We start from the raw sequence: 26,510 nt of genomic DNA on the forward strand, positions 1-26,510 counted from the left end.
CCCACCAACAGTATATGAGATTTCCTTTTTCTCCACAACCATGCCAGCATTTATCATTATCAGTTTTTTGGATACTGGCCATTCTAACTGGAGACAATATCTCAAGGTGGTTTTGATTTGCATTTCCTGAATGCTGAGTGATGCTGAGCATTTTTTCATGTGTCTGTTGGCCATTTCTATATCTTCCTTTGAGAAATGCCTATTCAGTTCCTTTACCCATTTTCTAATTGGGTTATTTGTTTTTTTTACTGTAAAGTTGTTTAAGTTCCTTGTATATTCTGGATATTAACCCTTTGTCAGATGTATATTTTGCAAATCTTTTCTCCCATTCTGTTGGTAGTCTTTTCACCCTGTTGATTGTTTCTTGTGTTGTGCAGAAGCTTTTTCGTTAGCTATAATCCCACTTGTTTATTTTTTCCTTTGGTTGCCTGTGCTTTTAGGGTCATATTCATGATGTCTGTGCCCAATCCTACTTCCTGGAGTGTTTCCCCTGTGTTTTTTTAAAGAAGTTTTATTGTTTCCAGATGTATATTTAATTCTTTAATCCATTTTGAGTTGATTTTGTTATATGGTGAGAGGTACAGGTCTAGTTTCATTCTCCTACATATAAATATCCAGTTTTCGCAGCACTATTTGCTGCAGAGGCAGTCTCTTCCCCATTGTGCAGACTTGGTGCCTTTGTCGAAGTTTAGATGGCTGTAGGTGTATGGGTTGATATCTACATTCACTATTCTATTCCTTGATCCTTGTGTCTGTTTTTATGCCAGTACCATGCTGTTTGTTTATTATGGTTTGGTAGTATAGCTTAAAGTCAGGTAGTGTTATGCATCCAGCTTTACTATTTTTTGCTCAGGATTGTTTTGGTTATTCATGGTCTTTTGATATTCCATATAAATGGCTGGATAGTTTTTTCCATTTCTGAGAAAAATGTCATTGGAATTTCGATGGGAATTGCATTGAATCTGCAGATCACTTTGGGTAATACGGCCATTTTAACAATGTTAATTCTTCCAATCCAAGAGCATGGGATATCTTTACATCTTCTTGTGTCCTCTTTAATTTCTCTCAACAGCAGTTTGTAGTCCTCTATGTAGAAATTTTTCATATCCTTGGTTAACTTTATTCCTAAGTAATCTATTTTTGGGGGTGGCTATTTTAAATGGGTTAGCTTTCTTGATTTCTTTTTCTGCATGTTCACTGTTGGAGTATAGAAATGCTACTGATTTTTGTGTGTTGACTTTGTATCCTGCAACTTTGCTGAAATCATTTATCAATTCTTAAGAGTTTTTTGTAAAGGCTTTAGGCTGTTCAATATATAGGATCATATCATCTGCAAACAGGGACAGTTTGACTTCATCTTTTCCAATCTGGATGCCCTTTATTTCTTTCTCTTCTCTGATTGCTCTGGCTAGTTCTTCCAACACTGTGTTGAATAGGAGTGGTGAGACTGGGCACCCTTTTCTAGTTTTTGTTCAGGATGATATTGGCAGTGGGCTTATCATATAAGTCTTTAATTGTGTTGAGATACTTTCCATCTATAACTAACTCATAGAGAGTCCTTATCATGAATGAATGTTGAATTTTGTCAAACACTTTTTCAGCATCTATAGAGATGATCATATGGTTTTTGTCTTTGATTTTATTGATGTGGTGCTTCACATTTATTGATTTGCATATGTTGAACCAACCTTGCATCTCTAGGATGAATCCCACTTGATTACGGTGTATAATTTTTTTGATCTGTTGCTGTAATCTGATTGCTAATATTTTATTGAGGATTTTTGCATCTATGTTCATCAAGGATATTGGCCTCTGTTCTTTGTTTGTCTGGGTTTTTTTTTTTTTTTTTTTTGTATTTTTGTCCAGTTTCAGTATCAGGGTGATATTTGCCTCATAGAATGAGTTTGGGAGAATGGCCTCTGTTTCGGTCTGTTAGAATAGATTGTAGAGAATTTGTATCAATTCCTCTTTGAAGTTTTGGTAGAATTCTGCAGTGAACCTGACCGGTCCTAGGCTTTTCTTAATTGGGCAGACTTCTGATAACAGCTTCAATCTCTTTTATTGCTGTTGGCCTGTTCAGATTTTCTATATTTTCTTGGCTTAGTTTTGGTAGTTTGTATGTGTCCATAAATTTATACAATTCCTTCAGATTTTCAAATTTGTTGGCATATAGTTGTTTATAGTAGTCTCTAATGATTCCTTGTATAACTGATGTATCAGTTGTAGTATCACCTTTTTCATTTCCAATTTTTGTGATTTTAGCAAAGTTTATATTGCTCTGATAGGAGTTTTTTTTGTTTGTTTTTTTTTCCTTTTTGTCTTTTTTTTTTTTTTTTTCCGTGACTGGCAACGGATCGCAACCCTCAGTGTCGCGCCCGTACCGGACCGGGACCGGCTACGGGATCGCAACCCTTGGTGTTGCACCCGCACCTCGCTCAGCCAGTGAGCGGCCGGTCTGTATGTGGGATCCGAACCCTCGGCGGGAGCGCTGCCACACTCCCAAGCGGTGCACTGTAGCAGTGCGCCACCGGGCCGGCCTTCTCTCTTCTTTAATTAGTTATCCTTGCTAAAGGTTTGCCAATTTCATTTATCTTTCAAAAAAACAACTATTTGTTTCATTGATCTTTTGTATCATTTTTTGGGCTTCATTTCATTTAATTCAGCTCTGATCTTAAACACACTGTGTTAGTATCATCATAATTTTTTTAAATAAAAAAATTGCTTGTATTAAATAAAGTAAAATATAAAATTGCTCAATAGAGTGACTGACACTTTGGTATTTAGGAAAACACAGGTAAATATGATCCACATATAGTCTGATACAGATACTTTAAAAATAAAAGCCATTTACATTTTTAAGGAAATTATTGAAATTGAATTATTGGTTAAAATCATCATCAAGTCCAAGTTCTGAATTTCTTTTAGTTATATAGGTAACCAGTGTTAAACTTACATCAACAGCTTCATCTTCAGTTAGAGTTTCATCTATTGTTACATTGGGCAAATCTGGCCATACCTGCAAGAGAGAAAAAATGAAATAAACAGTTCAAAATAAATTTAGTCTTATGTGATTTTGATGTAAATAAAGTGTAATGGGGTATTAGAATACTACAAATTCAAGATCCCCAGGTATGTAATTCCTTCAGTTATTTTTTTTTCCAGTTTTGTTTTATATATGTATCTTTTGCAAACTATTCCCATTTTCTTTATTAGTCTACTCTTTAATAAGGTATATTCCAGAATGAATTTCCAACCTTTGTGATAGTTATTGCTTTTGGAAATAATGTATGCAACCAAAAGTTTTGGTCAAGAAATAATATGAAAAGCATATACTGAATTTAATTTAGCGTGATATATTAGAACTATTAGAATTGTTTCTAGAATTACTCCAGGATTAAACACTAAAAGCAATAAATATTTTTTATTTGAAAGGAGCTGAAGATCTGATTGTATAGTGTCATGCTGAGACAAATATCTCATTGATTTTCACCGTTAACACTCAATCCTTCTTTCCCTTTGCCCCAAATCACCCCACCCCCACCCTTTCCTGCCTCACTACCTACCAATGTTCTCCTCTACTCATACCAGAAACACACAAAACACAGCCCAAATTCAGTCGTGGGGAAAGCTTTGAAATTTGAATCTATGTTGTCAAAGTGAGTAAGTCCCATATAAAAAATGTAAATAATTCCCAAAAGACTAATTATTTACAAGGGCTTAGTAGCTGTTAGGGAATAGTGGAAAAGTGGGTAGAAATCTTAGAAAATGTGTAGACATATGGAATGAGGGGAAAGTAGGAAGGAAACATAATCCCCCTCTGTGGCCAATATACTATACTTACTTGCATGTTTCTTAAAACATTATAAAGTTTCACTAATTTTATCATGATTGTTTTCTATTTTATTTTACTATTTTATTTTGTAATATTTGGGGACTTAAAAAAAAGCTGCAAAAAGTGTATCTAGAGTGTGACTACAGCCTTCACCGAGCTTCCCCTGTTAACATATTATAAAACCATAGTACAATTATAAAAACCAAGAAATTAATGTTGATAGAATACAATTTGCTAATCTATAGACCATGTTTGAATTTTACATTATTATCAATAATGTTTTAATTTTGGTCGAAGGTGCCATAAGGATCTCACATTGTACTTAATTATGTCTCCCATTATGGGATTTTGTGGTGTTTTTTAATGCTAGTTATGACTATTGCATTTTTTACTGTTTCATGTGAAAGCCAAATTAAGATATTTTAATAATATATTCATAGAGTTAGGTCTGAATGTTATTGCTTATATGAAATACAGTGAATTATATTCCTCATCCAAGTTAAGATCATAAACATAGTCCTTTAGAAGCACTTGATTTTATTGTGATATTTTTAAGAGAAACACAAACATTTAAAGGACTCATAAAACAATGAATAGCCATATTGCTAATGGTAGTTTTATAACAGGAATGGTACTAAGAAATATAATAAAATACAGTTTAAAGATGAAACAAATGGGATTTGGACACATGACTTGTATGAATTCTTTCTTCCTGTCTACTGATTTGTATTAAAATAATTTGTAATAATTTGTATTAAAGAGTATATATTACCTTATTTTATTAGTTTATTAAATCTTTACATTTCTGTATGTCTCTCCCTCTGAATATGTTTTTAAAATGTTTTGATTAAATAGAAACTTTCAATGAAATAGCATTTTTATACTTATTCTATTTCAAGATATCAATTTAGTACCTTTGCCCAACAAATATCATTGGTGTTAGGCCATTTGACAAAGACATCTTTCTCCTGTCCCCTTTCAAATGCAGGGTAAGGCTGTGTTTCATTTCCTGAAATTGCTGGATCCTAAAATTAAAATGAAATATAAACAATGTACATATGGAATAAAAGTATAGCCACTTGAACAACCAATAATTTTAAATTATTACATTATCATAATTATCATACATTTTTCCATAATCATACATTTTCTATCATCACAATATCATAATATTGTGTTGTCACATGAATTGACAAGTAGTAAAACAATCAGTGTTCTAGCTAGATTGTTTTCTAAATTCCTTAGAAGAAAATTCTAAGGACTTTTGAAAATGCATTAGCTATAATTTGAAGCAAGTTTACTAGGGTATTTATTTTGTTTTGTTTTTATTTCTATGGTGAGACTTCTGGCTGACTAGTTTGCTTCCTATAAAATAGTGGTAAAATACTCTCCACACTGAATCACTAACCTGAAAACAAATTTTTAAATACAAAAAGCATCTGAAGCAATCCCGAACAATGACTGGAGAATTGTATAGATATAGAAAATCCACTATCACTTTGTGATAGCTTCCACAAATTGAAACCAGTTTGTAGCCTGATAATAACTAAAAATTAGCTTGTCTTTGACTCCCAGCTTTAGATTTGGATCTCTAAAGATATACCTAAATTTACAAAGGTAGCTGGTGGCAACCCATGTAAATAAAATGAAATGCTATAGGAAGAAAGTTTTAGGTTTGGGAGTAGAACCCAAAGTTATAAGCTTCTTATTTTGAGACACCTTTTTTTCTCCCTCATTTTAGAAGAATTAATAAAACCAAGAAAATAAGATATAAAATATAAATACTGACCAAGATAATGATGAACCTCATTCCTTCTCCTCTTATTTTGTCAACAAATTCAGGAAGGCCAGAGAATCTTTCACCAATTGTAAAGTCTAGTTGCCTTTCCATGTAGTCAATGTCTGTGTATTGAACATCCTGAAATATAGGAGAATTGTGACAGTGAGGTAAGAAACGCAAAAGAGTAAGAGTATCATATTCTCTGATACTTATGAAAGTAACAGCAATATGAAAGCTTCAATTCCTCTTCACTTAATCCTAAAAAGAATCAATCAAGTAATGCAGTATTCATGTAATGAAAGTAGCATGTAAAGATGTAAAATATTCTAAGAACAGCTTCATATAAATGTTTTGTTAACAGTTCATTTAGCAATTTGGATTTAAAAAGAAAAATTCTTCTAAATCGGTTTATTTTATGTAATTCTCAAAGGAAACAGGAAGACATGGGTAAAGGATTTATGATGCTGTGAAATAATGTTAAATGGCAAATTGGAATTTTGTACAATTTATACAGAAACAAGTGTTGTTCTATTTCTGGAAACTATAAAGCAAATATGGGATAATTTTGAATAATTCTAATTTGGCAAAAGGAGAGAAAGGACTATTAGAAAATCCATCAACTAAGATTGTTTTTGTATTATCCATCAAAGTTTTGAAATAACAGTCCCGCTTAAATAAGCAAAATATTGCTTACAGATAAGTATTTGAAAATGTATGTAAACTAACAAACATTTGGATTTTATCACAGAATCCTTAGTGTAGGCCTAAATAACAAATTTGTTAGTTATTTTCTGTTAATCGACATTAGCTTGATTTCTTCTAAGAGTTATAAAAATTATGGCTGATATAATAGGTCTAATAATAAGAAAACTTCACTTTTTATAATAAGTTTCCATGTGCATATTTCTATATCATTAACCTTACAATCAATTTTCCCATAATAATGTATTCAGAAACTATATATTGGATTCTACTATGAGTACCAATATCTTAAAAATAAGGTCTTTTTGATTCTTCTTAGATTGAGTTTTTATATATCAAGAATTCTGTATTTCGATGTTTAAGTGTTAACAAGAAGATTCCTAGAATTCCTTAATTTTACTAAAAAGTAACATTACAAGGACTGATCATTTTTTAATACTCTCGAATATTTAGTTTCCTGTACATTGCAGGAAGAGAATATTTGGCAAAGCTCCTCATTCTGTATTATACATTGTAACTATTATCTATTCCTAGGCAATAATCACCCAGTTTCACCCCCAAATCCTTCTCTGTAATTGTCATATTAGTGATGATATAGACTCCTGTGGACTCTTAGTATAACACACAAAGAACTTATAGAATGTGTCTACCTATACAACCCATAGCTATGAGAGGAAAGCAAGTGCACATTGACTTGTTTAGTACAAATCAAGGTCATAGAACTTGGTAGAAAGATTTCATAAGTTGCTATTAAAAAACTGAGCATTAGTACCAAATGCTTAAAATAATTTAAAAGTGTACATTTAATTATTTTATTCTGCTTTTATATATTCCATCTTTAACATTGTCTTAAAAATTGATATACATACATAAGGGATCCTGGCAGTCACCATTTCTTCATATAACTCCTGAACCTGTGAAGTATTTCTGTATCCATATCGACATAACTGGAATCCTAAAGCCCAGTAAGGTGGCATGACTGGATGGCCAATTACCTTTAAAACAAATTTTTTTTTGTTATGCATGAACTAAGAGAATTATTTTATATTATAAAGAAAACTTTTTGTATTTTAAAGGAAATATGCAATCATACTTCATGGTATTGCTTTGTTGCAACTTCTGGAGTTGGGCCCAAAAACATATAAAAATCCAGTATTCCTCCAACTGTGCGGTAAGTTAGAGCAGGAGTTGGCTGGAATGTAACATCTGGAAATCCAAAATGTGATTCCATTTTTATTTATACATAAGATATTAGTTTATGAAAATGTCACATAAAATATGAGAAATTAAACAAGTGATGGTTTTACCCATTGCATTGCTGTTGAGTAACAAAACTCCATGAGCATTGCCCTCTTCTTCTAGAGCCATGTAATAGGGATGAAATCCATAGGAATTAAGTTTATACTGAAATAGAAAAAGATTAAACACACACATTTAAATAATAATAGCATGTGAATTTAATTCATCCTGTTTTAAAATTATGTATTAGACTGAGCCTTGGGATTTAAATGTTCCCTTTTTAGCACACTCAAACTATGCTTGAATTAAAATAAATGCATTTCTCTTAGAAAATAATTTCTTTTTTTTTTTTTTTTTTTTTTTTTTTCCGTGTCCGGCAACAGATCGCAACCCTCAGTGTCGCCCCCGTACCGGACCGGGACCGGCAATGGGATCGCAACCCTTGGTGTTGCCCCCGCGCCTCGCTCAGCCAGTGAGCGGGAACCGGTCTGTATGTGGGATCCGAACCCTCGGCGGGAGCGCCTCCGCGCTTCCCAAGCGGCGCACTAGCGCAGTGCGCCACCGGGCCGGCCCTTAGAAAATAATTTCTTTATCGTTTGAACTGTTACTACTTTAGAGCATGCAAATGAATATACAGTAATACCCACAAACACTGCCACATAGAAAAACATTGGCTTTAGGAGTAGTTCAGTTTCTTTCCAGAGGTTTTATGTTTTCATTTATTTATGAACTGGCAATTCTTTTTCCATAATAAAATGTTGAAGAAATGGTTAAAGTGATGAAATAATCAAACTGTGCAGAAAATAATATGTTAAGTTTATACATTTTATATTTTTTAAACATTTAATCATCGTCCCACAGTTGAATCTCAGTAACTTATTAACATGTGAAAGTAATTTTATATATTGAGAATCAAGATTATGCTAACCTAGTAATATCTGTACCAATGTTGAATGGTTTTTAGGAAGTGAATTTAGTAAAACATATTTTTTCAGGTTGGTGTAAATGAAAAACAGCCTTCAGTAACCTAAGTTGGGAATAATATGATACAAATAAAAGTTGTTTGAACACTTAATTTAAAAATAGTTGCAACAGTATAAATTTTATAGTTTGTTACTGAATATACCCTTTAAGTACACCTCACACGTGAAAAATGGAAATGTATTTTTTTCATGATATGTCTGGAATATTTATACTTAACATTATTTGTTGAACAGTTTATTAAATATCCATGAAATGTGTTACATTAACAAGAAAAAAACTTTGGGAAAAGTGTCATGAGTATATAAAAACACTTTCTAAAGATGTAGCTAGCTGTTTGGTCTCACAAAAATGCACAACTGCAGTTGTGGGTTATAAAGGAAAAAGTTAGAATCAAATCATTATCTAAAAGTCAAAAAAAAAAAAAAAGAAAGAACAGAGAGACAGAAGGAAGGAAGGAAAGAAGAAGGGAAGGAATCAAGAAGAACCCTCAATAGTTATTATTTAAAAGCTGGGAGTAAATGTAGACTTGACAGGTAAACTGAATCAGCATATTCTTTCTATGCATCTGAAAGGTCACAACCCAGTTTCTCACCATAGTCAAGTAAGTGTTCAATCCTCTACTTTCTTATCTATTCAATCCTCTACTTTCACCTGTAGTTTATAGTTACTTTTTTACATGCCTGTAAATTGTGGTTTGGATCCTAAACATGGTTAGGTCCCTCATGGGATAGTCAAATGCTGGTACCTACCCCAGGGGGTTGGTCTCTTGTAAACATTCCCCAAGTATGCCAGTTCAGATCGCGCTTAAATGCTGTATGTTCCGCTTCCCCAAAACCATATACATATTCTGATGGCAGGCGAGTAGATATTTGAATGAACTGGTCATTAAAAGCAAATCCTGGCAGGTGAGAATCCCAACTGAAAGCAAAAGAAAACAATTCTGTTTTCGTAAAAATATATACAAAATAATATCACAAATAAAAATGGTAATCATTTTTTAGGTGATCTGAAAATTAATACTTTCTTTCCCTATGTATCTAATAATACCCAGGTTTCAAATGGAAATAGATAATTACTCCAATACATTTTTATTTTGCCTAAATCAAGGAATATGTAAAATATGTTTCATATGTACATATGTGAATCATAATAGGAATAATATGATCATACATGTTTATCTTTAGACAAGTATTACTTTTAAAAGTAAAATTAACATGAACTTATAAAAGACTCAGTAATGTATTTCCAGAAATGAAAGATGTCCATTTTCCTGCTCCCTTGAGATAATCGCTATAAATTTTTTATATATAAAATTTAAAAAATCAATATTACAATAAACTTTAAGCATAATAGATATTTTAATTTCTAACTATCCCAAGTTACTACTCCCAATTGTTTTGTTTTTTTTTACTTTGTATTTATTAAAATTGGTGTTATGTGAAGAAATGTGTTACAAAGAATATATTGTTATTCTAGTCATGTGCAAGAAGAACAAATAAGAAGGAAAAGAAAATACAGTTGTCAGAGAGAAGAAACGGAAGTATTAGAACAAATAACCTGGGATGTATTCAAAATTTTATTAATTATTTTGAAAAACTTTTTAATAGAGAATAACGCTTCCCAAATAACAATAAATAATGTCCTTACACCAGGATTTTTTTACAAAATGACTTAGCTTCTCAGCCTTTTAAATAAAAATGTTGTAACAACAAATTATTAAAATAATGCAGACATGGTTTTCTTTATTATTTCTATCCACCCTGCCAATACCTGAAAATATTCTGACAACATCACCTAGAGAATGGCATGGCAAGCTTAAATTACATAAAAGTATATTTCATTATACTACAGCTTTTAGCACTTTTGATGAAAACAAAGACGATTTTAAATTAAACTTATTAATTGTAATAAAAATATACCTACATTTATGTGTCTCAATTTCTTTTCATAAGTACATAGCAGATAAATTATTAACTCTATCAGACTCCAACCCCAATAAACAATTTTAACAGTTCTAATAAAATATTTACATAACTCATTTCCAATTACTTATTTTTACCAACACTCGTTTTGCTTTTCAAGGGGAGTCTTGATTTTGGCTCTCAACTTGACTAGAAGAATAAGTCTGATATTTAACAATGAAATTGATCACATCCAAAGTGTAAATGAAATTTTAGACCAATTCTATATGATAGTCCTTTGGGTATGCTAATTATTTGGCTTAGAAATGCTAGAAGAGGCAAAGTTATTTAACACAATAAAACTGGAGTGATGCTACTCTAGAACAGTAAAGGTTATGAAAATTATAAACTTACTTTTTTCTTCCTAAGCTACAATTAAAATATATTTCAACTCAAATAATTCTATCACTTACATAACCCTTCCAGTGCTTCTCCGTCGAATCTGGATACCAAAAGGATTTTCCTTGATTTCAGCATCATAAAGTCTGTTTTCATAAGTACTTGTTGGAGAGGTTGGAATATTTAACGGTATTGGAACTTCATATCTCTTATTTTGGGAATCATAAATCTATTGCAGAGAGTTAATAAAAAGAGACACTGTTTGTTCTTATTGCTGTCATAGCATATAAAGGTCATAAAATCATTTAAATTATGGTTCAAACAAGAATATTTAGAATTGTTGTCCATGTAATTCCTAATTCTATGTCCACGGCTGATATATCTGTATAGGATTCCATATACACATATATAATGAAATCAAATTGAGTATTGTGTTTTTGTACCTTTTTAAAAAATGTTTTGTGATTCTTTTTCCATTTAATAAGAAATTAAAAATACAAAATTTTAGAGCCAAATATTCAATTACATGGATATACCAAAATTATTTATCAATTCATGGTTAGACACAGAAGTTGTTCCAATTTTTTTGTCACACATATGAATGTACAATAAATGTTAATTCTAATTTGTGTTTATTGATGTCCTAATTTCCTCAAAACATTTTTCAGAAGTGATAGCACTATGTTATAGTGTACTAACATTTTTAGGGTCCTTATATCTATTGGTTAACTGCCTTCAAGAATTATTGTATTCATTAATATTCTCACCATAGTGTATACTTTAATACTAATTTATATTAAACTAAAAGCATTTTTTAATTGTTAATTATTTCCCTGCTGATGAGGATGCACATTTTTCTTCATTTCATTCAACATTTATTTTTCCTCTTCTTTGAATTTGCTTTTCGTTCCTTTGATTTTTAGTGAGTGTAAATATCATAATGTTTTTATTTCCAATTTTTATTTTTTCTGTTAAATGTGTGCTTATGAGGTCTTGATATTTTTCTTGATTGTATGAATTGAAATTGCTTTCCTTATGTTGTATTTGTGTCAGATATTTACCTATCTTTTTCTTCAAATTATTTATACTGCTTTTTGATGTGGTAACATATTTAATTTCTATTGAAAATATATAGATTTTTATCTATGGGATTTATGCCTTTGTACCTGAGGCTTAAAAAAACTACTAGCCAATACGAGGTAAATATGCAACTAAATTTTGTTCTAGGCTTATATTTGATTTTTGCACATGAAACTCGATCTAAATTTCATTTTAGCATATGATTTGATACACTTTTCTATATGAATTATTAAATAACCTATTTATTACTAATTTGTGAAGCTTGCTTTGTTTTATATTAAGATTCTCTATATATATATACACATATACTTATCTTTATGCTTTTGTGCATCCTGTTTTAATAAACTGTCAAGCAATTCTAGTAATAGCTCCACCCTGTTTTAATTTTGCAAATTTTTGTCACCCATCCCATCTTTTTAAAGATATTTAAACATATTGCCATATGTTTATTTTTCCAGATGAACTTAAAGTTTATTTTACAAAGCCTCAAAAAACATTCCACTTAAGGTTTCTAGTGAAATACTTTAAAATAATAAATTGATTTAAAGTGAATTAACTTTAAAATAACATTTGCCTTAGACTTTCTCAGCACTTATTTAATATCTATTAACACTTTTTAATAGTTTTTTTCCTTACATATGGCTCACTTACTCCTATAATTTCTTTATGTTATTACTGTTTTTTAAAATTATTATTTGATTTTGCTAATGGGATTTGCCACCTTTTTAGCTTCTAAATGGTGAATGATCATATACAAGAAAATATATATATTTTTTTCCTTTTTGTCTTTTTTCGTGTCCGGCAATGGATTGCAACCCTCAGTGTCGCGCCCGTACCGGACCGGGACCAGCAACGGGATTGCAAACCTCGGTGCTGCGCCCACACCTCACTCAGCCAGTGAGTGGGAACCGGTCTGTATGTGGGATCCGAACCCTCGGCGGGAGCGCCGCCGTGCTCCCAAACGGTGCACTGTAGCAGTGCGCCACCGGGCCAGCCCAAGAAAATATTTTTGGAAATACTATTTTGCATCCATTCTTTTTGCTAATCTTTGTTATCATTTTCCATAGTTTTCTTAATGGATTCCCTTGGAATTCTGAAGTTGAAAAAAAAAATTAACTGTAAAAGTTGAAAGAAATTATTTCTTTTGAATGTCTTATCGCATTGGCCCAAAAATTCAGACCACTATTTAACTATAATGGAAATAGTAAGCATCCCATTTTGTATACGTTAACAGGACTATCAACATAGTTCAACTGTAAGTGATTTATCTATTTAACAAGAGTTTAACTTTTTTTAGTCCACACTGTATGTTTCATTATTCACAACGTTAGTAAAACTGAGAAGCTTCATTTATTGTGTTCCTACCTATGAGACATGTAGGAAAAAAATTTATTTGTATAGAATCAAACTGTCAAAAAGCCAATTATTAACCCTTAATATTACATTAAAAATCCAAACCCCTAATCTACTCAAAATCTCTGTCTCGAGAGATGAGTCAAGAATTGGGATAGTTTATATTATACCTACCTTAAACTGCAGCATATCGTTTTTGTGATATATCAGCTCCACATGAAGAGTTGAGATGGGTTCAGAAGGTAGTGTTATTCTAGGGTTTGCAGTATTTACTTCCAGGTCAGCTGTTATACCCATTGATGAATACTGAGTTGACTTTACTAAATAAGAGTTGTATTCACTGGGAAAGTAACATGAAGGTGCTCTGGATCCCGAAGGAACCTAAAAACACAAGGCATGCTCATTGCCAGAAAATGGAAGCACTGTGATATTTGACTCTAACAAAATAAGGCAGACTTATGTTTAATCACATGTTCTATGATTTACAAATTTTATTGTTTAATACTAAAATAGAATAACAATCGCAAAACAAAATATCTAGTATGCCAGCTGAGACACCATATACTAAAATGTTATGCAGAATATTTATATTTTTACTTAAAAATATAACAGTAGAGCAGAATGATCAAATGTCATAGCTCTGCAACTCAATAAATGGAGTTAGATTGTATTCTCTGTAAAAAATTAGTATGTTTTTTGTAAATTTTGGTTCCGTGCATATTCTTTTTTTTTTTTTTTTGTCCTTTTTGTGACCAGCCGCACCATGTTCAGCCAGTGAGTACATCGCACTGGCCATCCCTATATAGGATCCCAACCTGCGGCGGGAGCGCTGCTGGCTGCGCTCCCAGTGCCGCACTCTCCCGAGTGCGCCACGGGCTTGGCCCCCGTACATATTCTTACTCTTCATATTGACTTGCCTTTCATGTGCAAAGTAGCTCTATAGAAAGCTGATTGGTTTATGTAGGGGTGGGAGCCTAAGATAAAAAATTACAAACTTTGGCATTGGTGGCTAGTTGCCTTTCCACAATCCATTCTCCCCATCTTCCTTACTCATTTATTATATTGGTAGAAGATGCAATATGTTCATTTACATTTCCCAGTCACTTTTGAAAAAGTTGAATAAGACCCCCAAAATCTCTTCAAAAGAATGGGGAATTGGCTGATTAAATTAATAAGCTGATGTCTTTTACTTTTCTATCTTCCTTCTTGTGCCTAGAATGCAAATAAAATGGCAGAAGCCATGATACAACCTTGAAGATGAAAACCAAATGGTAAATATGGAAGAGCCTGGGGCATGGATGACATTGAAATGCCATCATATTAGGCCTGGGATTTGTAAAGGAAAAATAAGTACTGTTTTGCTTAACTTTGTCAGACTTCAGGTGTCTGATACTCTCAGCTTAAAGCAATCTTTCACTGATAGGAATACAGCAGTACTCATTCCAAATGCAGTGCATTAAGTGCCTGCCAATTGAACCAGGAATATGATTGACTAGAAAATTTCAGTCTGTCTATGACTCCCTTATAGCTAACTTTCTGTCCAGTATCACTTTCATTTTATTGTTTAATAAGTCATATCTTTCTTATTGATAGTTCTAATCAGAACTGCTATTTTTGTAGTTAGTATGAAAATAATCAGGCTGTTTAATTTAGGGAAACAGTATAAAGACCTATGGGCTAAGTATTCAACAGATAATTTTTAAAAAACTTGGCTTACCCAACTAACATATAACTGATTAAATTTCAAATATAATATACCTTTGAATAGTTTTTTTAAATACTTAAACATGTTTTTCTTCACATATATCTATATATTTTAGAAGTAGCTAAATTACCACCTGCAACAAAACTTCTGGGGTTTTCAGATGACATTAGATCAGTAAGACCCTTACAGTTCATGTGATCTAATGTCAGCTTTAAGTACAAATGTGAAATTAGGTGAATACAGGGATGATTTTGAAGAATAAGTAAGGTACTTCGATGTTCTAGGTAAGATCTTTTCCTGAAATTTTCAGTGATTTAGGAAGTGTCAATAATGTCTTACTATGAAGGTTTTTGCACAGAGTAACCACAGCCAGAGTAAATACACCATCCAACTCTTATTTGTTTCTCATCCCTTGATGTCTTCACTTCCCTCCTTAACAAGCTTGTTTCTTTTCTCAATCACTAAAATCACTTTTTCATACAACATCAATCTATCTGCACCTCATTAGCATTTTATTGTACTCAGTTGCAAAACACCAATCCTGGGGAAAAAAGTCTATTCTCTATCTTCTCAATGCCTAAAATTGTGCGGTTGAATGTGGCTTGAGAAATATACACAACCATGCTGACTGCTCTCTTTATATAACCATGAAAGCCCCAGTGGGTCCTAATGATGCAATCATACTCTATTTCCCTAGTTCATTCACCAGCACACTACCCTGCATTTTCCTTTCTTCTCTGACCACCAACAGATTCTGCCCTATTCTCATGGTCACCTAACGGTTTTCTTGTTATTTAAATATGAAAAGGAAAATAATCAGAGCAAAATCAGCACTAAATACCTTATCTACTCGCTAACCCACATCTTCACCTCCTGTTGCAAGATATGTACTATCTTACCTCTAAGGTTAGCCATTAGCCATTTCATTTGTGTATCCAGTTCCTTGTCTGCAAAGACATTTCTCCCTCAATTCTCCACTCTCTCTCCTGTTGCACTAATATTACATTTATTGTAGGTTATCTTAATAGCATAAATTGATTTTATATCTCCCATTTGAAAGCACAGCAGGGTGGTCATAGTTAACAATAATTTACTGTATATTCAAAATGGCTAGAAGAGATTTGGAATGTTTCAACAAAAAAATAAAAGTGATAAATGTATGAGGTGTTGAATATACCAATTACCCTCATTTAACCATTTCACATTGTATCAAATTACCACATATGTCCCATAAATATGTACAATTACTACATATAAGTTAAAAGAAACTGTCACCTCACTGATTTCTCCAACTATTGTTCCATTTTTCTGCTTTCTTTACAGCAAAAGATAGATGATTTCACCATACACATTGTCTCCGATTTATCCCTTCGTTCCCCTTGAACTCCCACTGACCAGGTCTCTAGCCCACAGGACCCATTTGATAATTTTTTTTTTTTTTTTTTTTTTTCAAATTTACCAAAGACTTTCATGCTACCAAATCCAAATGTCAGTTTCCAGTTTTCATCTTACTGACGTATAAGCATAACTTGCACAGTTGATCATTTCCTTCATCTTAAAATGCTTTGTTCATGGGATTTCCAGAATCCAACATGTTGTTTTCAGCTTAATACTTTATATATTCTTTCTTGTTCCTCCTCATTTTCCTGACTAAATGTTGCAATGACCCAGGCATTAGTCTTTAAAGTCTTCTCTTATCTATTCATTCTCATTCCCTTGATAATGTTATCACATCACATACCTTTAAACATACGTACATGTACTGACTCTAAATTTTAAAACTTACCTGTGATATAAAATTCTCAATTTTATTAGTTTAAATACATCTCACATCTGGACAGTGGCATGTGGATTTCTATTGGTCATCTCAACCTTAATGTGTCCAAAACATAACCCTCCCTTCCAAGCCTGTCCCCAGCACAGTTTCCCCAAAGTCTGTAAATATCAATTTCCTTTTTTTTATTTTTCCAGTTGTTCAAATCAAAAACTTGAAGGCATTCTTTACTCTTCTCTTTCTCTTATTTAATACATCCAATCAAAGAAAAAAACTGGCTTTATCTTAAAAATAAGCACAATTTTTTTACTAATGCTACCATTACCACCCTGGCTCAGTCTACCAATGTTATTTTGCCTTGGTTATTACAAAGGCCTCTTTCCTGGTCTCCCTGCCGTGATCCTCTAAAAGTCTGTTTTCAACATAGCAGCCATTATGATCCCATTAAAATGGAAGTTTAATCTTCTCACTTGTTCTGCTCAAAACTTTCCAATAGCATCCTATCTCTGAGTAAAATTCTTAATCCCCAAAATGGCCAAAGTGATAGATCTGCATTCTCTGTTTCCATTCACCTAGGATTGTATGATCTATGACATCATCTCCTGGGGTTCTTCCTCTCACTAATTATGGTTCACACACACTGTCCTTCTTGCTATTTGTCAACTGTACTAGGTATATTCTTACTTCAGATGCACTTCAGGTTGATGATTCTTCTTTCTAGAATATCATGCCATTCCTTTCTTCCCTTCATCTCTCTGAACAAACGTCAACTTCTCAAAGAAACCTTCCCTGTCCAATCATTAAAATTACATCACTGGTATTCTTCCTCCTTTTCTCTTTTCTGCTATACTTCTTCCAAAGTACTTATCCTACGTAACACATAATTTTCTTATTATTCATTTGTTTCCTCACCCTAGAATATATATTCTACCAGGGAAGGGGAGTTTGTTTATTTTGTTCACCTAGAATAGTGACTAGAACATACTAGGTCTCAATAAGTATTTGTTAAATAAATGAATGAAGAAACAGTGTTGTCTAAAGAAACACAGGAAGTATATCTGCACCATACATCATCAAGCTTAATAACCTTCGTAGGCCTGACATCCTAATTTTAAAGCTTCACTTCCTTGACTTAAGAATATGTAAGGGGCTAGAATACAAATGGTTCTGAGAAAAGTAAAATTTTTTACTTTTACTGGAGAAATGAAAGATACTTCACTATTTGGTTTTCACTGATTTCAGAATCTTTTCTCCTCCTCATTTCTTCTTTTCTTCAATTATTCCTTAATCTTTCCTAATGGTAAAGATTATTCTGCTTTATCAAGTGATGGAAAGGAAAGGGGTGGCGGGAGTGGGTGTGCGGGAGGATGTGACAGTTTGACAATTTCTCTGGAGGCAGAAATTGTACGTATTTCCCCATAAAACTACAGAAATTTATGGGAAGTTGCCAGCAGATATGTCTTGACTCTTTTCAGTGATATGCATTTAATCTCTAGTTATGTGAAATAAATGTTTTTGCTGACAAAATCCACTAATGTAACCAAAAGCACAAAATTTGAAAAAACAAGCTTAGAAAGAGGGGACATTTTCCATGTTATTTTCTTGTAACATGGATAAAAATGTCTGTCATTCAAAACTATTATCCTCAGCGGACAGTGTGGCCACTGGGAGAACCATAGCATGGGGGACCTCCAGGTGACCGGATCTGGTGCTGTAGCCCTTTGCAAGGTACAGACAGGCCTGGAAAAGGTTTTGTAGGAAGCTCTGTGGAGATCACACACCCTGCGGTGCCAGCGCATGACCCAGCAGGTAGGCCTTGCTGCCGCTGCCCGAATCCATCCCCAGCCCAGCTGAGTGCATGTGGATCAAAGAGGAACCCAGCTGGAGAAGCGGAAGTTCCACCAGACTACAGGCCCTGCGGTGCCAGCGCACGACCCAGCAGGTACGCCTTACCGCTGCAGCCCGAATTCCTTCCCCAGCCCAGCCCAGTGCATGCTGACCACAGAGGCACCTCCCCTGAGAGGCCCAAGACCTGAGGCAACCACACACCCAAGGCACTAGAGGGCAACCGAGCAAATACTGAGGCAGCCATACCAAAGTGGAAGCCCCAGAAGCATCCTAGCCAGAAAATATTGTCAAACCAATGGACCATGAAATCCCTGCGACAATGACTAAACATCAAAGGAAAGACACCAGAAATATGAAAAATCAAGAAAGTACACCACCAAAGGGTAATATCTGTCAAGATTTAGATCCTATAGAACAAGAAGCCCTTGAAATGTCAGACAAGGAATTTTGGGTGACAATTCTAAGGAAACTAAATGAGATACAAAAAAACTCAGCTAGACAACATGATGAAATGAGGAAAAGTATACAGGACCTGAAAGAAGAAATGTACAAGGAAATCAATACCCTGAAAAAGAATGTAGCAGAGCTTGCAATTCATTCATCAAAATAAAAAGCACAACAGAGAGTTTAACCAGCAGGCTTGCAGAAGCAGAAGAGAGAACTTCTGACTGTGAAGCTGGGTTGTTTGAAATAACACAGGCAGACAAAAAAAAAAAAAAAAAAGAAAGAAAAAGAATTTAAAACATTGAAGAAAATCTAAGAGATATCAGACAACTTTAAGCACTCAAATATCTGAGTCATGGGTATTCGAGAAGGGGAGGAAAAAGGAGATTGCATTGAAAACATATTCAACAACATAGTGGCAGAAAACTTCCCAGGTACTGGAAAAGACACATATTTTCTGATTCAGGAAACTCAAAGATCCCCAAATATATTCAACCCAAAAAAGTCTTCTCCAAGACATGTTATAGTCAAATTGGCTAAACTCAAAGACAAAGAGAGAATCTTAAAAGCTGCAAGAGAGAAGCATCAAATCTATAAGGGAGCCCCAATCAGACTAACATCAGACTTTTCATCACAAACCCTAAAAGCCAGAAAGGAATGGGATGATATGTTCAAGATACTAAAAGACAGAGATTGCCAGCCAAGAATACTCTACCCTGCAAGGCTATCCTTCTGAAATGAAGGGCAAATAGTATATTTCTCAGACAGACAAAAATTGCAGGAGTTCACAACCACATGACCATGCTTACAAGATATTCTCAAGGGAGTATTGGGTTTGATACCTGAAAAATAACTACCACTGCCATAAAAACTCAAGAAAAATCAAAACCCACTAGTATAATAAAAATGGCATCTATGAAGAGAAAACAAACAAACAAACAAAAGGCTATCTACAACCCAAGGAACGAACAAATACAGAAAACAAACAGTAAATCAAAAAGAAAGGAACAAAAGACACTTAACACATCCAAAAAAAAAAAAATCAATAAAATGCTAGTAGTAAATCAACACCTTTAAATAACAACACTTAATCTAAAAGTATTAAATTCCCCAATCAAAAGACACAGACTGGCTGACTGTATTAAAAAGGAGGACCCAACTATATGTTGCCTTCAAGAGACCCACCTCACCTATAAAGACTCACATAGACTAAGAGTGAAAGGATGGAAAAAGATTTACCATGCAAACAGAAATGAAAAACGAGCTGAAGTAGCTATTCTTATATCTGATAACATAGACTTTAAACTGAAAATCATAAAAAGAGATAATGAGGGCCACTACATAATGATAAAATGATTGATCCATCAAGAAGACATAACAATCATAAATATATATACCCAGTATTGGAACAGCCAGATTTATAAAGTAAACTCTATTAGACCTAAAGAAGGAAATAGACATGAATACCATAATAGCAGGGGACCTGAACACCCCACTATTAATATTGGACAGATCATCTAGGCAAAGAATCAGCAGAGAAACACAAGATCTAACCAATACTCCAGACCAATAGGACTTGGCAGATATCTACAGAACATTCCATCAAACAACCTCAGAATTTTCATTCTTCTCATCAGCACATGGATCATTCTCCAGGATAAATCACATGCGAGGTCACAAATCAAGTCTCAACAAATTCAAAAAAATTGGAATTATCCCATGTATTTTCTCAGACCACAATGGATTAAAATTAGAAATCAATAACAAACAAAATTCTGGAAACTATAAAAGCACATGGAAATTAAACAGCATTCTACTTAATGATATATGGGTCCAAGAAGAAATCAAACAGCATATCAAAAAATTTATTGAAACTAATGAAAATAATGATACATCATACCAAAACCTGTGGGATACTCCAAAAACATTACTAAGGGGGAAATTTATCACATTAAGTACTTTCTTCAGAAGAATGGAAAGATGGCAAATGAACAACCTAACACTTCACCGTAAAGAACTAGAAAAACAAGAACAATCCAAACCCAAAGTTAGCAGACAAAAATAAATCATTAAGATCAAAGCAGAACTTAATGAAATTGAAACCCAAAAAACATACAAAAGATCAATGAATCAAAAAGTTGGTTTTTTGAACAGATAAATAAAATTGACAATACATTAGGATGGCTAACTTAAAAAAGAAGAGAGAAGATTCAAATAACAAAAATTAAAAATAAAAAAGGGGATATTACAACTGATACATCTGAAATAAAAGGACTTATTTGAGACTACTACAAACAACTATATGCTAAGAAATTTAAAAATCTGGAGGAAATGGATAAATTTTTGGACATATGCAAGCTACCAAAACTGAGCCAAGAAGGTGTAGAAAATCTGAACAGACAAATAACAATAAAAGAGATTGAAGCTGTTAAAAGAAGGCTCCCAACAAAGAAACGCCCAGAACCAGATGGATTCACAGCAGAATTTTACCAAACATTCAAAGAGGAATTGACACCAATTCTCTACAAACTATTCCAAAGGATTGAAACAGAGGCAATTCTCCCGAACTCATTCTATGAAGTGAACATAACCCTGATATCAAAACTAGGTAAACATACAACTAAAAAAGAAAACTACAGCCCAATATCCGTGATGAACATAGATGCAAAAATCCTCAATAAAATACTAGCTAACAGAATACAGCAACACATACGCAAAATTATACACCATGATCAAGTGGGATTCATCCCAGGGATGCAAGGTTGGTTAACATATGCAAATCAATAAATGTGATACACCATATCAATAAAATCAAATACAAGTACCATATGATCCTCTCTATAGATGCTGAAAAAGCATTTTATAAAATTTTACACTCATTCATGACAAAGACTCTCTATAAGTTAGGTATAGATGGAAAGTATCCCAACATAATTAAAGCCATGTATGATAAACCCACTGCCAATATAATCTTGAACGGGGAAAAGCTGAAAGCTTTTCCTTTAACAAAAGGCACTAGACAAGGATGCCCACTCTCACCACTCCTATTCAACATATTGTTGGAAGTACTAGCCAGAGCAATCAGAGAAGAGAAGGAAATAAGGAGCATCCAGATTGGAAAAGATGAAGTCAAACTGTCCCTGTTTGCAGATGACATGATCCTGTATATTGAACAGCCTAAAGCCTCTACAAAAATAACTCTTGGAGTTGATAAATGATTTCAGCCAATTAGCAGGATACAAAATCAACAACAAAAAAAAATCAGTAGCATTTCTACTCTCCAATAGTGAACATGTAGAAAGAGAAATCAAGAAAGGTTGCCCATTTACAATAGCCACCAAAAACAAACAAACAAAAAACTTAGGAATTGAGTTAATCAAGGATGTGAAAAATCTCTATAATGAGAACTACAAACCACTGCTGAGAGAAATTAAAGAGGACACAAGAAGATGGAAAGATATCCCATGCTCTTAGTTTAGAAGAATCAACATTGTGAAAATGTCCATACTACCTAAAGTGATCTACAAATTCAATGCAATCCCCATCAAAATTCCAATGACATTTTTCTCAGAAATGGAAAAAAACTATCCAGACATTTATATGGAATAACAAAAGACCACGTGTAGCCAAAGCAATTTTGAGCAAAAAAAAAAAATAATAATAATAATAAATAAAGCTGGAGGCATAACACTACCTGACTTTAAACTATACTAAAAATAATTAAATATACACCCTGAAACAATAAAACTTCTTAAAGAAAACATAGGAGAAACACTTCAGTAAATAAAACTGGGCACAGACTTCATGAATACAACCCCAAAAGCATGGGCAACCAAAGGAAAAATAAACAAGTGGGATTATATCAAACCAAAAAGCTTCTGCACAGCAAAAGAAACAATTAACAGAGTTAAAAGACCACCAACAGAGTGGGATAAAATATTTGCAAAAATACATCTGACAAAGGATTAATATCCAGAATATACAAGGAACTGAAACAACTTTACAAGAATAAAACAAGCAACCCAATTAAAAAATGGGCAAAAGAGCTAAAAAGGCATTTCTCAAAGGAAGATATATGAATGGCCAACAGACACATGAAAAAATGCTCAACATCACTCAGCATCCAGGAAATGCAAATCAAAACCACACTGAGATACCATCTTACCCCAGTTAGGATGGCTAATATCCAAAAGACTGTGAATGATAAATGCTGGCGAGGTTGTGGAGAAAAAGGAACTCTCATACATTGTTGGTGGGACTGCAAAATGGTGCAGCCTCAATGGATAATGGTATGTCGGTTCCTCAAACAATAGCACATAGGTATACCATATGACCCAGCTATCCCACTGCTGGAAATATACACAGAGGAATGGAAATCATCAAGTCGAAGGGATATCTGTTCTCCAATGTTCATCGTAGCACTCTTTACAATACTAAGAGTTGGAACAAGCTCAAATGTCCATCATCAGATGAGTGGATATGGAAAATGTGGTATATCTACACAATGGAATACTACTCTGCTACAAAAAAGAATTAAATACTGCCATTTGCAGCAACATGGATGGACCTAGAGAGAATTATATTAAGTGAAACAAGTCAGGCACAGAAAGAGAAATATTACATGTTCTCACTTATTTGGGAGCTAAAAATAAATAAATAAATACACAAACAACCTGGGGGTTGGGGAGGGAAGAAGACACAACAATTAAGATTCCTTGAAGTTGATAAGACAAGCAAACAGAAAGGGGATTGTTGAGAGGAAGGAGGGAGAGAGAAGAGGGAGGGAGGTTTCGGCAATTGGCCACAATAATCAACCACATTGTATATTGACAAAATAAAATATAAAATAAAATTTAAAAAATATATAAAATAAAATAAAGTAAAATAATATAAAATAAATAAAATAATAAAATAAAATAAAATAATAAAATAAACCATTATCCTTCTGTTGAAATAATGGCCAAAATAACTGGCCGGAAATTATCACCTCTTAGTGGAACAGAAATAGCCCATCATTCAACTTCTTAAGTTTTAGTAACTGGAGACAATGCTTTTGAAAGATTGTTTGTTACTGGCATAATATCTTACCTAATTGAGCTAGTCAGACATAGCCAATATCTAATAAAGAGCAATAAACAGAATATCATTTATTAAATAAAGTTACATAATTCCAAATACCTGGAAAGCAACCTATACATTCATTTAGCCTAGCATTTACTAAGCTATGTCTTTGGAAAATTAATTAAGGTAAAGATGAATTATCTAGCAGAGCTGTTAAAATAAATTCCAAATTATCTATATGAATACAGTTCATATACTGCAGTGTAAAATTATAATATGTTATGTTTATATTTAAATGCTATGTTAAAACCATATCATGAGTCAGAATTTAAATTTTTATTACCGTTGTCCATATACAGCCACGTTGTATGCATTTTTCTTCATCTACTGTGTCTGCATCTGGATAACAGTTAAACGTGTCATTTTCTGAGAAAACTTGATTCCACTGAACGATAAAGTTTCCTCCAAGGTTAAAGTTGAGACCATTAATTAGGAGAACCTTCAAAGACAAAAATGAGAAAAGAAAAAAATTAAAGATTATTACTGACCATTGGACAATTTAAAAATATTGAACATTTTACTAAATGTGGCAGCCACAGCAATTCTTCAGATCAAATCATTAATAGTTTTGATATAAAACTTGAAAAACAGAATAGAAAGGAGAAAAGTGTGACGCCACTGAAATGGCTAAGACCTTAAGACGGGAAAGCTATGAGAGATTGTACAATATGGATGAAAAGCACTATCTTTTTAATCCAGACATGAGCTCAATTCTCAGTTCTGCTATTTAATGCTAATGAGTCTTTGGGGAAATTGTATATTCTGTATTATCCTCAATATCTTCCCCTGTAAAATGGGAATACTAACTCCTACTGAGAGGGGTTGCTATGCAAAATGAATGAGATGTGAAATGTAATGCACCAAATGCAATGTCTTGGACACAGTATGTATGAAATAAATGTTAGTTCCCTCAATGAATACACAGTAAAGAAAAAGTTGACCTTTTTGGTTGATATGGAGGCTCTCAGAGACAGAAGAGGGGAATACATATTCCTTTAATTCTGCTCCTAGTTGTATCCACTACTTACAATGTTTGAGGAACAAGTTGGAGGGGAGATAATATGGCATTATGCAAAAAAGAAAAAAAAATACAGTTTATTGGGATATTGCAAAGTTATGTTTGGTTATCACTTGTATACCTTGGGAATAACATGGGCGATATTTATCCCAAACAGATTTTCATAGGCTTAGTTTACTTTTTGATATCCACCAAACCTACATTCATAAATCTACATTGAGGAATGAAATTCATATATAGATCAGCTAAGCACAGCAGAATTAGGAAGGTTGATCTACTAGTGTTTGTGTATATTCTTATATAAACATAAAAGTAAAGTAAAAATAGACACAGATATAAATTGATATTGCAGAATAACCAAATAAAATGATATCTGTATTATGCCCCCTTGATAATCTTCATTATAGTCAAAAAGTTCTCAATAAGCCTGTATTATACAATACTGATTTATTCTTAGTGCTATCAAATCCACACACCATAATATGCTTACTAAATTAAAAATAATTAACCATACTTTTTTCTGAAATTTGCTAAGTGATAACCTCTGGGCCATATGGCTTAGGAGTCAAACAATATTATAAAACAATGTTCTATAACTCAAATGATTAAAAGTTTACTTATGCTGATGTTACTAATAATTTAGTATTACCTAAATGGCGGAAAAGTAAATGAAAAAACAATCACTTTTAGGTTTTGAATCATTACTATTTCTAACATTTTAAATACATTAATTTATTACCTAAATCAACATTATGATTTAAATGTTACATTTTACAGATGAGGAAGCTTAGATAATGAGAGATGAATTTAATGTGCTTCAACACACAAATAGCAGAGCTGGAATTACAGCCCAATACTGTGACTCATCTTCTTTCTCTATTATACCTGGTAAAAGAGACGAAAATCACAAGATAAGAAAGACCTTCTACAGGAAGGGAAAAGAGTAGACAAAAAGTTCTAAGGATAATGAGAGTTCATAAACGGGGGAGCAGGGAGAATGATTGAATAAATGGATTAAATTAATATCTTAAATTGTCTTAAATAAAAAGCTAAAACATTTGAAATATTTGTTGAATGTAATAGGTAAGTTAGAGTTCAGAGTAGAAGAATGGTATAAAAAGCACTAGGAAGACCTATGTAGGAGCAATATCCAAGAGAAAATGCAATAGGAAAGGAGAAGTAGCAAGGAGTCCTCTTAATATGGATATGAAAATACAAATTGGAATCAGCTAAAATAGAATATTGGCAGCAAAAGGAAAGAAAGAAAGAAGTGAGAGAGAGAGAGAGAGAGAGAGAGAGAGAGAGAGAGAGAGAGAGAGAGAGAGAGAGA

General features: G+C 33.1%; 1 protein-coding gene across 1 annotated transcript in view; it reads right to left on the minus strand.

The window, feature by feature from the left end:
• Positions 1 to 26,510, minus strand: part of SI (sucrase-isomaltase (alpha-glucosidase)) — a 196,473-nt gene that overhangs the window by 32,446 nt on the left and 137,517 nt on the right. The window contains exons 26-35 of the mRNA XM_008581385.1: positions 24,446 to 24,601; positions 13,445 to 13,651; positions 10,912 to 11,066; positions 9,287 to 9,455; positions 7,622 to 7,718; positions 7,408 to 7,520; positions 7,184 to 7,309; positions 5,622 to 5,750; positions 4,747 to 4,857; positions 2,954 to 3,016 (exon numbers count right to left, since the gene is read on the minus strand). Of these exons, the coding sequence (XP_008579607.1) occupies positions 2,954 to 3,016; positions 4,747 to 4,857; positions 5,622 to 5,750; positions 7,184 to 7,309; positions 7,408 to 7,520; positions 7,622 to 7,718; positions 9,287 to 9,455; positions 10,912 to 11,066; positions 13,445 to 13,651; positions 24,446 to 24,601 (1,326 nt within the window). The remainder of the gene's footprint in view (positions 1 to 2,953; positions 3,017 to 4,746; positions 4,858 to 5,621; positions 5,751 to 7,183; positions 7,310 to 7,407; positions 7,521 to 7,621; positions 7,719 to 9,286; positions 9,456 to 10,911; positions 11,067 to 13,444; positions 13,652 to 24,445; positions 24,602 to 26,510) is intronic.

Source organism: Galeopterus variegatus, unplaced genomic scaffold, assembly GCF_000696425.1.
Source record: "Galeopterus variegatus unplaced genomic scaffold, G_variegatus-3.0.2 Scaffold2341, whole genome shotgun sequence".
Classification (NCBI taxonomy): domain Eukaryota; kingdom Metazoa; phylum Chordata; class Mammalia; order Dermoptera; family Cynocephalidae; genus Galeopterus; species Galeopterus variegatus.